This window comes from Myxocyprinus asiaticus, chromosome 24 (assembly GCF_019703515.2).
Source record: "Myxocyprinus asiaticus isolate MX2 ecotype Aquarium Trade chromosome 24, UBuf_Myxa_2, whole genome shotgun sequence".
Taxonomy (NCBI): Eukaryota; Metazoa; Chordata; class Actinopteri; order Cypriniformes; family Catostomidae; genus Myxocyprinus; species Myxocyprinus asiaticus.
In genome coordinates this window covers 12984871-12999167 of record NC_059367.1, presented here as the reverse complement: position 1 = coordinate 12999167, position 14297 = coordinate 12984871, and the positions used below count along the sequence as shown (strand labels likewise).

At 36.2% G+C, this 14297-nt stretch overlaps 1 protein-coding gene across 3 annotated transcripts in view; it reads left to right on the top strand.

The window, feature by feature from the left end:
• The window catches only part of LOC127415253 (tetratricopeptide repeat protein 39A-like), a 51563-nt gene that overhangs the window by 26886 nt on the left and 10380 nt on the right, over positions 1 to 14297 (top strand). For all 3 annotated transcript variants that reach the window (XM_051653928.1, XM_051653929.1, XM_051653930.1), the window contains 9 exons: positions 4075 to 4206; positions 6741 to 6784; positions 7054 to 7121; positions 7214 to 7278; positions 9536 to 9635; positions 9798 to 9863; positions 10121 to 10229; positions 10395 to 10462; positions 13995 to 14054. In XM_051653928.1, coding sequence (XP_051509888.1) covers positions 4075 to 4206; positions 6741 to 6784; positions 7054 to 7121; positions 7214 to 7278; positions 9536 to 9635; positions 9798 to 9863; positions 10121 to 10229; positions 10395 to 10462; positions 13995 to 14054 — 712 coding nt within the window. The remainder of the gene's footprint in view (positions 1 to 4074; positions 4207 to 6740; positions 6785 to 7053; positions 7122 to 7213; positions 7279 to 9535; positions 9636 to 9797; positions 9864 to 10120; positions 10230 to 10394; positions 10463 to 13994; positions 14055 to 14297) is intronic.

Below are 14297 nucleotides of genomic sequence, written 5' to 3'. Positions count from 1 at the left end.
TTTGTACACGCAAATGATGCCCACACACACACAAGTGCAGACTCGGCTCTCTCTCTCCTCCGGTGGTCTGGATCTCCCTTTAAATCACTCTCCACTCTCGCTGCAAACACAAAACAGCTGTTAGAGGTGATTTCCCACAGGTGCCAACCCTTACCGCACTCACACTCTCGGCCTCGCTCTCCACAGATGTTGCTCGGCCACGCCCCCATCGCCACAATATCTCTGGGTGTAAATAAGCTGGCTCCGAAAAACTGCTTTTGTTTGGTTTCCAATTATGTCAACTGTATCTGAGAAAAATGTTGTGTTGATGTGACAAAGCAATCAAAAGTTATAGCATTACAAACATGTATCATAGTGTCCAAAAATGTCTCCATGTGTCCAAAAGCCTCTCCAAACAATTAAAAAATAATAATTGTACATAAGATCTAATTACACATGCAAATATAACAATGACTAAATGTTTGCATAGCATCAGACATGATTTTAGTAATGAGATTTCACAGAATGAGTGCCTTTTGACTCAATGAGTCTGCATCATTGAGTCTGTGTCATTTACTTGGCCCTATCTCCTGGTGGCCATATGTAACATTGTCCTTTGTGTGGATTATCTAATGATCTATGCATCTGATTACCTTGTGCGTGGGCTCGTTAGAAAGATAATCACCTCCTCTAAGTAAAGATATTTTATGTTGCTTTTATTTGTCGTGAAGTTATAAGCGAAAATGCGGCATATAAGCAACACCAACATAATTGTCAAAGACATATACTTAGTTATTACTCTCTATATTTTTTTTTCTGTAAGTAAAACAAATAGGCTGGTTGTATTCTACTTTACGAGAGATTTCCAACAACATATGATCAGCCGCTGCCCGTGCATTTTAAGTCTAGGCCTTCAGTGCGATTCATGCCATTAAGAAAACACAGATTCACAATGAATAAGACACCGTATGCCATACATACATTACGTGGCAGACAAGTAATAATACCAATTGACATTTTAAAAACACGCCCACACACGAAAGCCAGAACCAAGGAGGTCTAATACCAAGAAAAAGCTCTTTAACAATATTTGCGATTAAAATTTTGCTTCTAATAAATTTGTTTCATCGGGATACACGGTTACTTTTCAAAACTTGATCCGACACTGAATGCTCAAGCAGCCTAATTTACACTTAGAAAACTCCTGATGTTGCTATAACAATGCAAAAAACACTTACCAATTTGCTTGAAGTGAAAATCAGTCCTCCTTTCCTGTTTGATTAATCAATTGCACGATCATGCAGAATATCTTAGGTTTTTAAATCCATAAAAACGGCAATACCAGCAGTGATTGCGTCACTCAAGGCCAGCTAGAAGGCCTGGACTGGGACATATCCTAAAGACCACACCCACAAGAACAAATAAATCAATCTGATTGGCTGATGAATCTGACAGTCTGACTTTTAATGCCTGTTCACTTGCACTGTTGAGGGATTCTGTGGAAATTCTGAAGGCCTGACGGGATGGAGCTAAGGAGCATGGCTTCGGGCATGCGATTTGTGAAACAGTTGTCACACTTTGCTTGTAAGCATTGAGGAATAAATTCTGATTGGATACATTTTTTTGTTTTTTGCTATTCATTTGTAGATTAATTAGGAGTGGAAAGCGATTGAAAATACATAGGCAAAAAGGTCAATGATAATGAAAGGATGAAAAAATATTTATTTATTAGGCATGTTACACCAGCAGAGAAGGCTTTGCTGGCCCTGAGAAATCGCCACTGCATATGACACATGGCTATGTGATGAGTTTGATATTTTTACAGATTGCAATCATATGTACAGTGCATTTCTTTTTATAAATTACCAAAACGGAACATTTCTGATTTGTCTGCAAATTTCAAAGCACTTGTTAAGTTGTGGTCATAATGCCTGCATGCATTGGAAAGTAGAGCTTCTAAGCTTTAAAGCGATTCCCATTTTGTGTTGGTCAAGACTGTAGTTATTAATATTTTGAGAATTTTATTTTTCTCGCTGGCCCATCCAAGCTTAAAGGGTTAATCACAATAATGGTGACTTCAGACTATTTATTTAATTCTGAATACATTGTTTTATTATAAAAAATAAATAAATAAATAAAAAATAAAAAAAAAAAATATATAAAATTACACAAATTATTTTCATACAATTTGTATTTTTGACTTGTTTTCCAGTGGAAATACCTAAACATTCTTAAAACAAAGTACATTTACATGAGGAGCAAAATTGCATAAGATATCAAAGAAATTCAACAACATTTAGTGAGGCTTATAACAAGAAAAACTATTTGCCAATAGTGTAAGAAAAATACATTTGTTTTCTCTTTAATTGCTTTGTTTCTTATCCCATTGGCAAATAGCATTTACTATTAAAAAGCTTATGTAAGAAAAAGATTTATTTAGAGTGTAAAGCGTTTCTGTTAATAGTTTGATAGTCAGCCTGAATAACTGGCCAGATATCAGTTTAAAACATTCATGTTTACAATTTAAACTTATTCGTAAAAGGATCATACATAAGCATAGAAAAGCCAATCAAGAAGGCATTGATTTGAAGGAGTTATCTAAAGACAGTCAAACACAGAGCTGTTCACTAAATCTTGTGCACTGCTAACCTCATTGTCTGAACTTGCAAATAGTGATATCACAGTTTTGTGATTTAGATAATGGGTTTGTTTTAGTCGCGTCCCACCCCATTCCAGCCAGCAGGGCACGGCCGCCACAGGCGTGGAGCTAATATTAGATACACATGTAAGAGGTAAAGAAAACAGCAAATTAAACAGACGGAGATAAAGAGAAAGAAAGAAATGCTTGACTCAGAAACAAAACCACCATATCTGTGCAGGTTTGCTGTTTGAAAACAATAGAGAGTATCAGAGAAGATCTTCTGTTAATTGACCTATGTTTTGCAGGACGTCTGATTTGACTTTGACACGATAATAAATGATTACGCAATGGTCAGGAGTTCGGGCCAGTGTTTGTGATTAACATAAATTAAGTGGAGGGAAATTTTTCAGTTAATAATGACTTAAATTTCTGTCTGTTCCTCACACAAAGCTATTGTATGGGTTCAGAAGACTTGGAATATAGCACACAAGTCTTATAGACTACTTTTTATGTCCTTTTGTGTCTCACTGAAAAATGAAAGCTGTAGGGGTTTGGAAAGACATGATGGTAGTTAAATGATACAAAAATAAATAAATAATAATTTTTGGTGAAATAAGAGTTGGCAAAAAATCAATGATGAGATCATTTTGCAAGTCAGCCCATTCTTATCCAAATAACAATCCAGTTCCATGACAAAGCAAGTACGCCTCCATGTGAAAAGTTGATTTGCAGGTTTGTGTGGTATGCTCTTGGTATGCATTGTGTGTTGTCGTTGTCGTCCAATAATTAAGTCTTTTTATTGGTTAGAAGATGTTGAATATGAGAAGCAAATATGCCACATTCCCGTACACCTGTCACTAACATTATTCCAGTTCTTACTCGTGTAGTGGAGAGAGTGCTAAACCTGTTTAGCCAGACCTCTCTCATCTAGGAATGTTGGACCAGTAGTGTCACATTCTACTCTTCTTCTGAAAAAACTAAACTTACACTGAAAAAAATTCAAGACACTAAAATGGAAAATTTAAGATGATGCATTCAATTTTGTGAGTAAAATCAAAGTGGCGCAAAAGTTACAACATGCATGAAATTGACTATAAATAACAGAAATTGTGATGAGTCCAATGGATGGAAAAAATTATTTTAATGATGGAATATATGACCGTTTACAAAGACAAAATGTCAAGAATACTGTATTCTTGACATTTGAAAGCTATTTGTCAGCTCGTTTGACACTGACTAAAAGTTAAAGTATTACAGTGATTGTTTATCATATTGGTATTTCTGTTAGTGTTTTAGTATTATTGTATATTGTCACTCTGTTTTTGCAATTGTCAGTCTACCCAAATACCTTCCTGTTCAGGTCTTATTCATCTCTTACCATCACTGAGTCACACCACCTTCTACTTTGTTCTATATATAGACAATGCGTCGTCTTCCTTTGTGTACTTTTGCAGGAATAAAGAAAGCATGTACCATGCGCTCACATATGCCACCATACTAGAAATGCAGGCCATGATGACCTTCAACCCGGAGGATATCTTGGCAGCAGGAAACACCATGAAAGAGGCACAGGCTGTGTGTCAACGGTTTGTTTTACATATATGATTATTTATTATATTTATTTGGAGAATGCACCACAGTTCTTCTATCTATTTAGGCTGTCTCAATTGCTTCTGTCTCTTTATGTAATCTCAGACTGACACAATGTTCAGTGAGGGGCTTTGTGGGGGCCATTACATCTGTTGCAGGGCTCCCTGTTCTTCTATTCTAATCATTTCTATTTGCAAAAGTAATGTTTTGGAGTCTAACATTTATATTTCCTATTGACACACTAAAGCTGAAGATATAAATAACATCTTAAGACAAATGCTGTTGTGAAACATCTTATGTGCCTAAGACTTCTGCACAGTATTGTATATTTTTCAAATTTAAGACACAGATTATTAGGAGACTTTCTGGTTGTCAAACAGGTTGTAGAACATCAACATGTCCATACCCAATGTGATAAACTGACTTCATATTTGCTGTAAAAATCACCTTGAGACCAGCTAGTTGCAAGTAATTTTAAAAATGGCTAAATAGGAAAGCATTTAGCCTTGTTTGTTTACAGATGCTTCTTACTTTGATATTTTGTCTCTAATGCAGTGAAATTCATACATTTTTAAGTGTGACTTAAGTGTCCAAATACTTTTTGGGCAACTGTATATGGATGGTAACTTAAAGCAGGTTACTGTCTGCATAGGGCTTGTATTCTATTTCAGTGCCCAGACACTACTATTAGCACATACACACTATTTTCAGGTTCTTCTTTATTATGTCACGCTGGTATTGGTGATGTAATCCAAATGCTGCTGGTCTCTGTCTGTCACTGCATCCCAGATGGCAGAGGAATTTCACAGGCCTACGGCACACTGAAAAAAATATGCTGTATGCTAGTGTTTCCAGGCAACACACACATACTGCCACATCATCCAACCCTGTAGCAATAGAATGCCACTGCCAGCTGATCCCATACACAAACACACACATGCACACAATCATAGCAGCTACTACTTTTCGTACATCAATTACTCTGTCTTGTCCTTATAATAGCCACCACGTATGCAGTGTTGTAAACCAGTTTTGTTGTAATATGTAATCCATACACCTCAATACATAGATCCCATTTAGTTATAGACTTTAGTATGGAATGACAGATCTGTGTTATCAGGTATTTGGAATACTACTGTTGTTATTTAGACTTACTAGGGGGTTCACATCCGCTAAATGCATCTTTTTGGCCAAAGTAACAGTAGTTTTGTTCCTTTACATTGATATAAAGTGGTAACACTTTACAATAAGGTTCCATTGGTTAATGCATTGGGTATCATGAACAAACAATGATACTATATATTTTTTTACATCATTTATTAATCTTTTTCAATGTTAGTTAATAAAAATATTATTGTTCATTGTTAGTTCATGTTAGTTCATGCATTAACTAATGATAACAAATACAACTTTTGATTTTAAAAATGTATTATTATACAATGAAATTAACATTAAGATTAATAAATGCTTAAAGGTGCACTCAGTTATTTTATCCTCATTTTAAAAATTTTCTTCTAAAGAAATTACATTTGTAATTTTGAAATATATGTATAAAATCATGAGCGCTCACATGAAATAAAGATTCCAGTCATATCAGTAACCTTATAAAAGCTGTTTTATTCTACATGGAGAGGGTCCGCACAGGGGGGCTGCCATGTTAAAATCACATGACCAGCCGAATACTACTGGCTTAATCTCATTAACCACACTGTTATTGGACACTTTCACTCTTGGATTAAATTAATCATGGCTGACTGTGAATAGTGATTTTCTACAATGGCATTGGTAACTGAAAACCAATAGGTTTAAATGATGCTGCATCCACACCGCTAGGTGGCAGTGTAAGTCCAAGGCTTCATATTCAAAAAATTACAGAGTGCACCTTTAAGTATTGTTCATTGTTAGCTCATGTTAAATAATGTTAACAAATGCAACCTTATTGTAAACTGTTACCAATAAAGCTAAGTAAGCTTCATCCACTTTAGAATTCAGGCAATTAGACATATTCTAATTAACATTTTGTATGTGATTTTTGGGGCCTTTTGCCACTTTTTATTGATAAACATTAGAGCGGGGACAGAAAAGACCGCATTTAAATGCAGTTATAATATACAAAACTTTGCAGTGTATATGTTGACTACATGTATTAATCCCCCTGCATTTATCTGCTTGTCTGTCTTTCTGACAATTAAACAGAAGCCAAACTGAATCAGAATAATTGATGTTTGTCCCTCTGAGGTTAGTCAGTTTTTACTTGAATAGACAGAAACCAGACAGCCATTACATCTTCTTTAGTTCCAACTGCTCTATTTATGTGACCTGAGGGAGACAATGAATCAAGCTGTGTTTTTAATTTCGGGTTGAGAGTAAGTTCATCTGCTGAAGTGGGACTAGCTTTCATGGGCTAGGACTGTAACAGAGTCCTGGTACTTGTGTGTGCCAACATTGTGTGTGTTATCAAGTAACCTGTACTAATGGGCCATTGTATTGTTTTAGTACAGGACTAATAAGGCTGTGTTTGTCATTACAGATACCGCAAAAAGTCTTCTTTCAACAGTAAAAACGCCACAGAAGGTGTGTGTCTATATACATATTTCAGCAAATGATGCCTTGAAAATAAGTGTGCACTGATAAACAATTAATTCTTTGAGATATGAATATACTTTGAGAGATATACGCTAGATATTTATGGATTCTTGTTGCTATGGTGATACGGTTTATGCCATTGCTTGATGCTGACCATATCATACAGCTGTTTTATTTAAAGAGGCCATGTGACAAGCTCCCACCATGCAATATCGATAGATACACTGAAACCGTAATAATGCTTGTGTCGTCCCCAGAGGAGCTCCATGCTGAAGTGTGCTATGCTGAATGCCTCCTCCAGAGGGCAGCACTTACTTTCCTTCAGGTAGGTTCCAGGGGTCTTCTTGACCTTAGATGCCCTTTCACTGCTGTGGTCTGAATGTCTAAATATTTCCTCCTTCATATCTGCTTTTGCAGGATGAAAATATGATCAGCTTTATGAAGGGAGGGATAAAAGTGAGGAACAGCTATCAGATATACAAGTAAGATCTACTGCTGTTTGTCCTCTGCACTTTCTCATCTCAACCGTTTGATGCGGAGGAGCTCTTATAGATGTTGCACCTCAGTATTTATGTTGCACCTCAAAATATTAGTAACATGTTGCTTAAAATATACCTAAACTAATGCAATCCATTTTCAAAAGCATATACACTGGTGGCCAAAAGTTTGTAATAATGTACAGATTTTGCTGTTTTGGAAGGAAATTGGTACTTTAATTCACCAAAGTGATCAAATCTAGACAGGCCCCATTTCCAGTAGCATCACTCCAACACCTTGTGCTTGAGTAATCATGCTAAATTGGTATTAGAAAATCATTTGCCATTATATCAAACACTGCTGAAAGCTATTTGGTTCATTAAATGAAGCTTAACATTATGTTTGTTTTTGAGTTGCCACAGTATGCAATAGACTGGCATGTCTTAAGGACAATATTAGGTCAAAAATGGCAAAAAAGAAACAGCTTTCTCTAGAAACTCGTCAGTCAATCATTGTTTTGAGGAATGAAGGCTATACAATGCTTGAAATTGCCAAAAAAACTGAAGATTTCATACAAAGGTGTACACTACAGTCTTCAAAGACAAAGGACAACTGGCTCTAACAAGGACAGAAAGAGAGATGGAAGGCCAGATGTACAACTAAACAAGAGGATAAATACATCAGAGTCTCTAGTTTGAGAAATAGACGTCTCACATGTCCTCAGCTGACAGCTTCATTGAATTCTACCCACTCAACACCAGTTTAATGAACAACAGTAAAGAGAAGACTCAGGGGTGCAGACCTTATGGGAAGAATTGCAAAGAAAAAGCCACTTTTGAAACAGAAAAAGAAAAGGTTAGAGTGGGCAAAGAAACACAGACATTGGACAACAGATAATTGGAAAAGAGTGTTATGGATCTTTACCCCATTGAGCTTTTGTGGGATCAGCTAGATTGTAAGGTGCGTGAGAAGTGCCCGACAAGACAGCCACATCTATGGCAAGTGCTACAGGAAGCGTGGAGTGAAATGTCACCTGAGTATCTGGACAAACTGACAGCTAGAATGCCACGGATTTGCAAAGCTGTCATTGCTGCACATGGAGAATTTTTTTGATGAGAACTCTTTGAAGTAGTTTAAAAAAAATTAAAATTGTAATAGTAATTTTTTACGTTATTAATGTCCTGACTATACTTTGTGATCAGCTGAATGCCACTTTGGTAAATAAAAGTACCAATTTATTTCCATAAGAGCAAAATCTGTACATTATTCCAAACTTTTGGCTGCCAGTGTATAAAAACAAAACGCATTACAAAAGCCTTGTACATTTGTTTGTGTACAGTGTCTACACTGTTAAAAGTGGTAACCTGCAGTTGCTGACTCAAAGAGCTATGTCTGGCTTATCTAACCCATAAAATTAGTTTTGTTGGTGTAAAATGTATTCAGGTTGATTCAGTGATGTAAAAAATATTTTTGGCTTGAATAAAACCAGTTAATTTTGACCTTACCACATAAAACAGATTTTTTGTTTAGTGTACATGGAATACTTATATGGGCCAAATTTCTAAAAGAAAAAAAGTCACGATATAGTAAGTAAAAACCATTAAAACTGACTTGTGAGGATAGAAATGGTTCATAAATGGGCCAAAAGATGCCCTAGTGTAAATCTAACTGTAAAACAATATATTTTCAGATAACCTAAAATGAGCATCATTTGGTAAGACCTAAATTAATTGGTTTTATTCAAGTCAAAAATATTATTTATTATGACTGGATTACCCAAAAATGTCACAATATAGTATAAACTCTTAAAACCAACTTGTGAGGTTCATAAATGGTTCATAAATGGGCTAAATAATGCTTTAATGTATGTCTAACTGTTAAAAATGTCTTGTTGGTAGCCTTAAAATGTGCTTCATTGTGTAGCATCTAAATGAATTGGCTTTATTTATGTCAAAAATATTATTTAATGAGTGAAATTAACTTGGCTACATTAAGTTACACCAACAAAAGTCATTTTTAATGGTTAGATCTATGGGGCCAGAATAGTCTCAAAATGAATATATTTGCAAAATATGATTAATAAATAACCTCACATTTACAAAATAAAATGAATATATTAAAAAAATACAATTCAGAATGTGTAACCTAATTTAAATTCATAAAATACATTTTGATTCACAAATAACTTTTGCAGCCAGTCATTGTGCAGCTATGTTCAACTCTTGTGTTGTGTTCACATATGTATGCGTGTTTGTGTCTTAGGGAGCTACATACAGTCCTGAAGTCCTCAGGTTATGTTCACGGTGACAATCATAGTCACTTTGAAGGAGGTGTTAAGCTTGGCGTTGGAGCCTTTAATCTGGTGAGTGCATTATGTTACATGTTTTCTCTTTTTACTATTTTTTTTTAATATTTAGATGCATCATACTGTCCCTGCTTAAACCTAACATGACTGAAACATTCTAGCATTGAGTTCATTGGAGACAGAGCTGTTTTCTCAACCCCTCACCTGTGTCTCTTGCAGATGCTGTCACTGTTGCCAACAAGGACTCTCAGATTGTTGGAATTTGTTGGCTTCTCTGGTAACAAAGTGAGTATTGTGTAGCACTAAGCTTAGTTTGGCTGTCCTCACACTTGGCGTGTACAAATGAAACTTTATCTGAGCTTTAATAAATTAGCAAATAAATTGTGTCAAGGTGGATGCTGGTGTTTTAAGACTTGTTTGAATGTAGCAAAAAGCGTGTAAGGGTGAATGACAGCCTGATCTGCTTTGGTGTGTGTTATGTGTCTGATTTGGCCATGGTTGACGGTTATTTTCCAGACTTCTCTCTTTCTCTCTGTGTGTAGGAGTTTGGTCTAGAGCAGCTCCAGGAGGGCTCCACTGAGTACACATTTAGGTCTTTCCTGTGTAACATGTTGTTACTTTGCTACCACACCTTCATGAGCTTCATTCTTGGTTAGAAAGATTTTCACTAGTAGCACAATATCTTAAAATAAATGGAAGAAAATGCTACTGAACAAAAATAGAGCTATCACATTTTCAAATCATATGTTGTACAGAGAACAGAATTAATGCTGTGTTACTGTGTGTCTGCTTGTCTTGTATGTGTGTGTCCTTTAGGCACTGGAGAGGGAGATGTGGAAGATGCAGAAAAACTGCTGCAGCCTTATCTAAAAATGTATCCAAAGGTACTTGACCAGACACCCACCATGTTCAAAAACAATAGAGTGTCCAGTTAAAAGTCAAAGGGCCATATTTTAAGAACGCTAAGCGCAGCACTATGCCATAGGTCATAAGCGCAAAGTCAATGGGCATGGCCATGAGGTTTTGGTATTTTATTATAAGCATGCGCTAAGTCTAGGTGCAAGTGGGTTTGGCGAAATCGTGCAAGCAAAGCACTAATCGGGTCAAGTGCAATTTAATTCTGAGGTTCTTCTCCAATTATTGCAGCATCTGCATCCTCTTATATAGTACATTCTCAAGCACCAGCGATATAAACAAGCACATTCATAAGAAGTTGGTAGTGTAAATGGACTGTATGGAATTAATTAGAAGAATAGAAATATGGACTTATATTATTTTGTGTATTAACTACGTCTTTGTTAATTTGAACACACTCTTTTTATATGCATGTAAAATGTGGTTCAGTATATGGATGTATGCTCCGTTAAATTATGAGAAGGTATGTATTATTAATCATTTTCATCTACTGACACACAAATCAGTGATTCTATCAGAACACCCTTTACGTCTACAGGTCGATTTTGATTTTAAAAAATGTAATTCATTTATTGAAACAAAAAAATGAAACCAAAAATAATTCTTAATTGAAATTACACTTCAAACAAAACGAAATTGCAGGAACTCAATTTGGACTTTGCGCTGAAAACAGACGTGTTATTAAAATGTCTTAGCACAATGACCTATTTTTCAGGAAAATAGCAAATTGCACTTTGCACTACTTCATTTCCATACAATGCACCCACAGTTTGTACACATACACACACTATTGCGTGACAGCTCCCACCTACGCCCACTTGCGCTTTGCGCTAGCATGAAAATTGGGCTTAGAATTGGATAAGACGTAGCGCACGGTCAAAGTGCGTAGCCAGTGTTGTAGTGCTCGAGACCAGACCGGACCATGTTTTCATGGTCTTGGTCTTGTCATGGACTCACGAGTATTTGAACTCGGTCTTGACTCGGCCTCGAACAAGTGTTGCTTCGGACTTAACCCTGAGACCAGTTGAGTCCCTTTTCAAAAATATACCATGAAAGCTTTGACTTATCTGACAATATCAGCGATCTTGACGTGTGTCCTGTATTTCAGTCGACTGCATAGAATCAGAACTAGTGACGTCCGATTCACAAATAAATCTTTTGATTAAGCTGTGGCAGTTCGTGATGGTATTTTCAGAGGAGGCAAATATATAAATTAATATCAGGGTCTAAATATAATGTATTATGATGTGTTTTGCTGGTAATTATGCTCCCGTACACAGATGATCTCCTCTCCCTGATATCTTTAAATAGTCTTGATAACTACAGATGTGTTATACTCTTTCCACCCATCAACTCAGCACTTTCTGATCACCAACTCAACACTTGTAAATACAACAAACGAACAGAACAAATGACGCAGCGCCAGCTACTGGCTTGGGTCATTGCAAACATTTATAAATGAATGGAGGGCCCCATTCCATGTACAGTAACATCTACCCACCAAATAGTCTACTGTACATAACTTTTATTCAATCGATATTTTTGCCATATTTTGAAAGTTTCTCTTCACCTTTCACATTATCAACAAGCAGGCTTGATGAAGTGTAAACGTGATACTGAAAGCTGATTGGCTTGTGTGGTTACTTCTGACGATGACTGGTTATGAACGCGGAAGGAGGCAAATTTCATTTTGCCTCCTTTTGGCCTTTATTGGACACTTTTTTGAATGGAAGCAGATGACATTGCTCCATTTAAATATATCCATTTTGATTGACCAGTTTACTAATAAGAGGAGGCTTTATGCCATCAGCCTCCTCTGGCATACATACCGATTCATACAGTAATTTATGTCATTGGATCAAAAGACTGCTTTTCTGAGAAGTAACTTAGAGAACATTGGTGCTGTGTCATCTTAATAAGGGGCCGTTCACACCAACTAGTTTTTGCATCTATCCATGCTGTTTTTCAGTTGCTTTTCTATGTAAACGTGCTAACAGACGTCTTTAACCATTGCACCACGGTTGAGATTTCCTTTCTGTGTAAACATTGTCATATTTAATACTTTTAGTTATAGTACAGCAATACTGTATTTTGTATAGCAAAAATGTTTACTTTACTTGAATGGAATATAATAGTATACAGAAGCTGGTAGTGTGATTTGCCATGCTAAGCCACATAGGGACTTTGCACTGACATTTTGTTAACACTGACATATCATAATTCTAATACAGTTTTGTTCACTTACCTAGCATGTGGCATTTATATCATTTTTATTCGCAACTGGTAATATTGTTTAACCAACATAAGCTTAATAAAATAATAAATGAGGTATGCTTAATATATGAGCTTAGAGTCAATAGTTCTTTAAAGCATACATTTAATAAATTCTTAAACCCTTGTCTTAGACACGGCCTTTTCTGGTCTCAGTCTCGACTCGGACTCGGCCATCTCCTGTCTTGGTCTTGACTCAGATTGACCCTCTTCTTGTCTCGGTCTTGACTCGAACTCGACCTAGTCTGGTCTCGGCCTGGACTTGGACTGGGATGAGCTCTCGACTACAGCATTGTGCATAGCACTTCACTTTGCGTGCTTATGAAAATAGACCCCAAAAGCTTTATTACATTAGGACTCAGAACAGTTGCTGGCAACCAGTACATGTTGCAGCTGAATAAAAATGTCATCAGTTTTTAATGACAAAGTGTCAACACAAACAGTTACACTGTTATTAAATGAACAAGGAATAATTTTCAGTTAGTTGGTCATTGTCACAAAATAAATCCAGGGCGAAAAGATGACCAGGACCCCAATGCAAAGGAGAGGTTACAGAGTACAAATATAGCAGTCGTTACTCATTATACAAACATATTTCACTACAGTGTGCTGTGATTGAACAATCAGAATCAAGTATTTCTGTGAAACCTGTGAAACGTAATATACACTCACTTTATGCGATTATCTAATCAGCATATCGTGTGGCAGCAGTGCAATGCATAAAATCATGCAGATACGGGTCAGGAGCTTCAGTTAATGTTCACATCAACCATCAGACTGGATAAAAGATGGGATCTCATTGATTTAGACTGTGGCATGATTGTTGGTGCCAGATGGGCGGGTTTGAGTATTTCTGTAACTGCTGATCTCCTGGGATTTTCACGCAAAACAGTCTCTAGTGTTTACTCAGAATGGTGCCAGAAACAAAAAACATCCAGTGAGCGGCAGTTCTGTGGATGGAAATGCTTGTTGTTGAGAGAGGTCAATGGAGAATGGCCAGACTGGTTTGAGCTGACAGAAAGGCTCGGGAACTCAGATAAACGCTCTGTACAATTGTAGTGAGCAGAATAGCATCTCAGAATGCACAACACATCGAACCTTGAGGCGGATGGGCTACAACAGCAGAAGACCATGTCAAGCACTTTATTATGACCATAGTGTTCCTAATAAAATTCTCAGTAAGTGTAAATATTATATAGCAGGGATTAAAAACTGCCGTATGTCTTTCAGGGATCCATTTTCCTGTTCTTCGCTGGCCGAATAGAGGAAATCAAAGGAAATTTGGATGCTGTGAGTGATTTTTACTTTAATACATTGTATATACATATGTACTGTATATATACAGTATTGTGTAAAAGTTTTAGGCAGTTGAAAAATAAAGTGAATATAAAAACAAAATTATATATATATATTTTTTTAGTGAGGATGTTCAAAAAGATAATGCCATGAATAATTTTTATCAATTAACTTAATACAAAGTGCAGTAAACATAAAAATATAAATAAAAATAAAACCAAACTAAACAAATGGCTT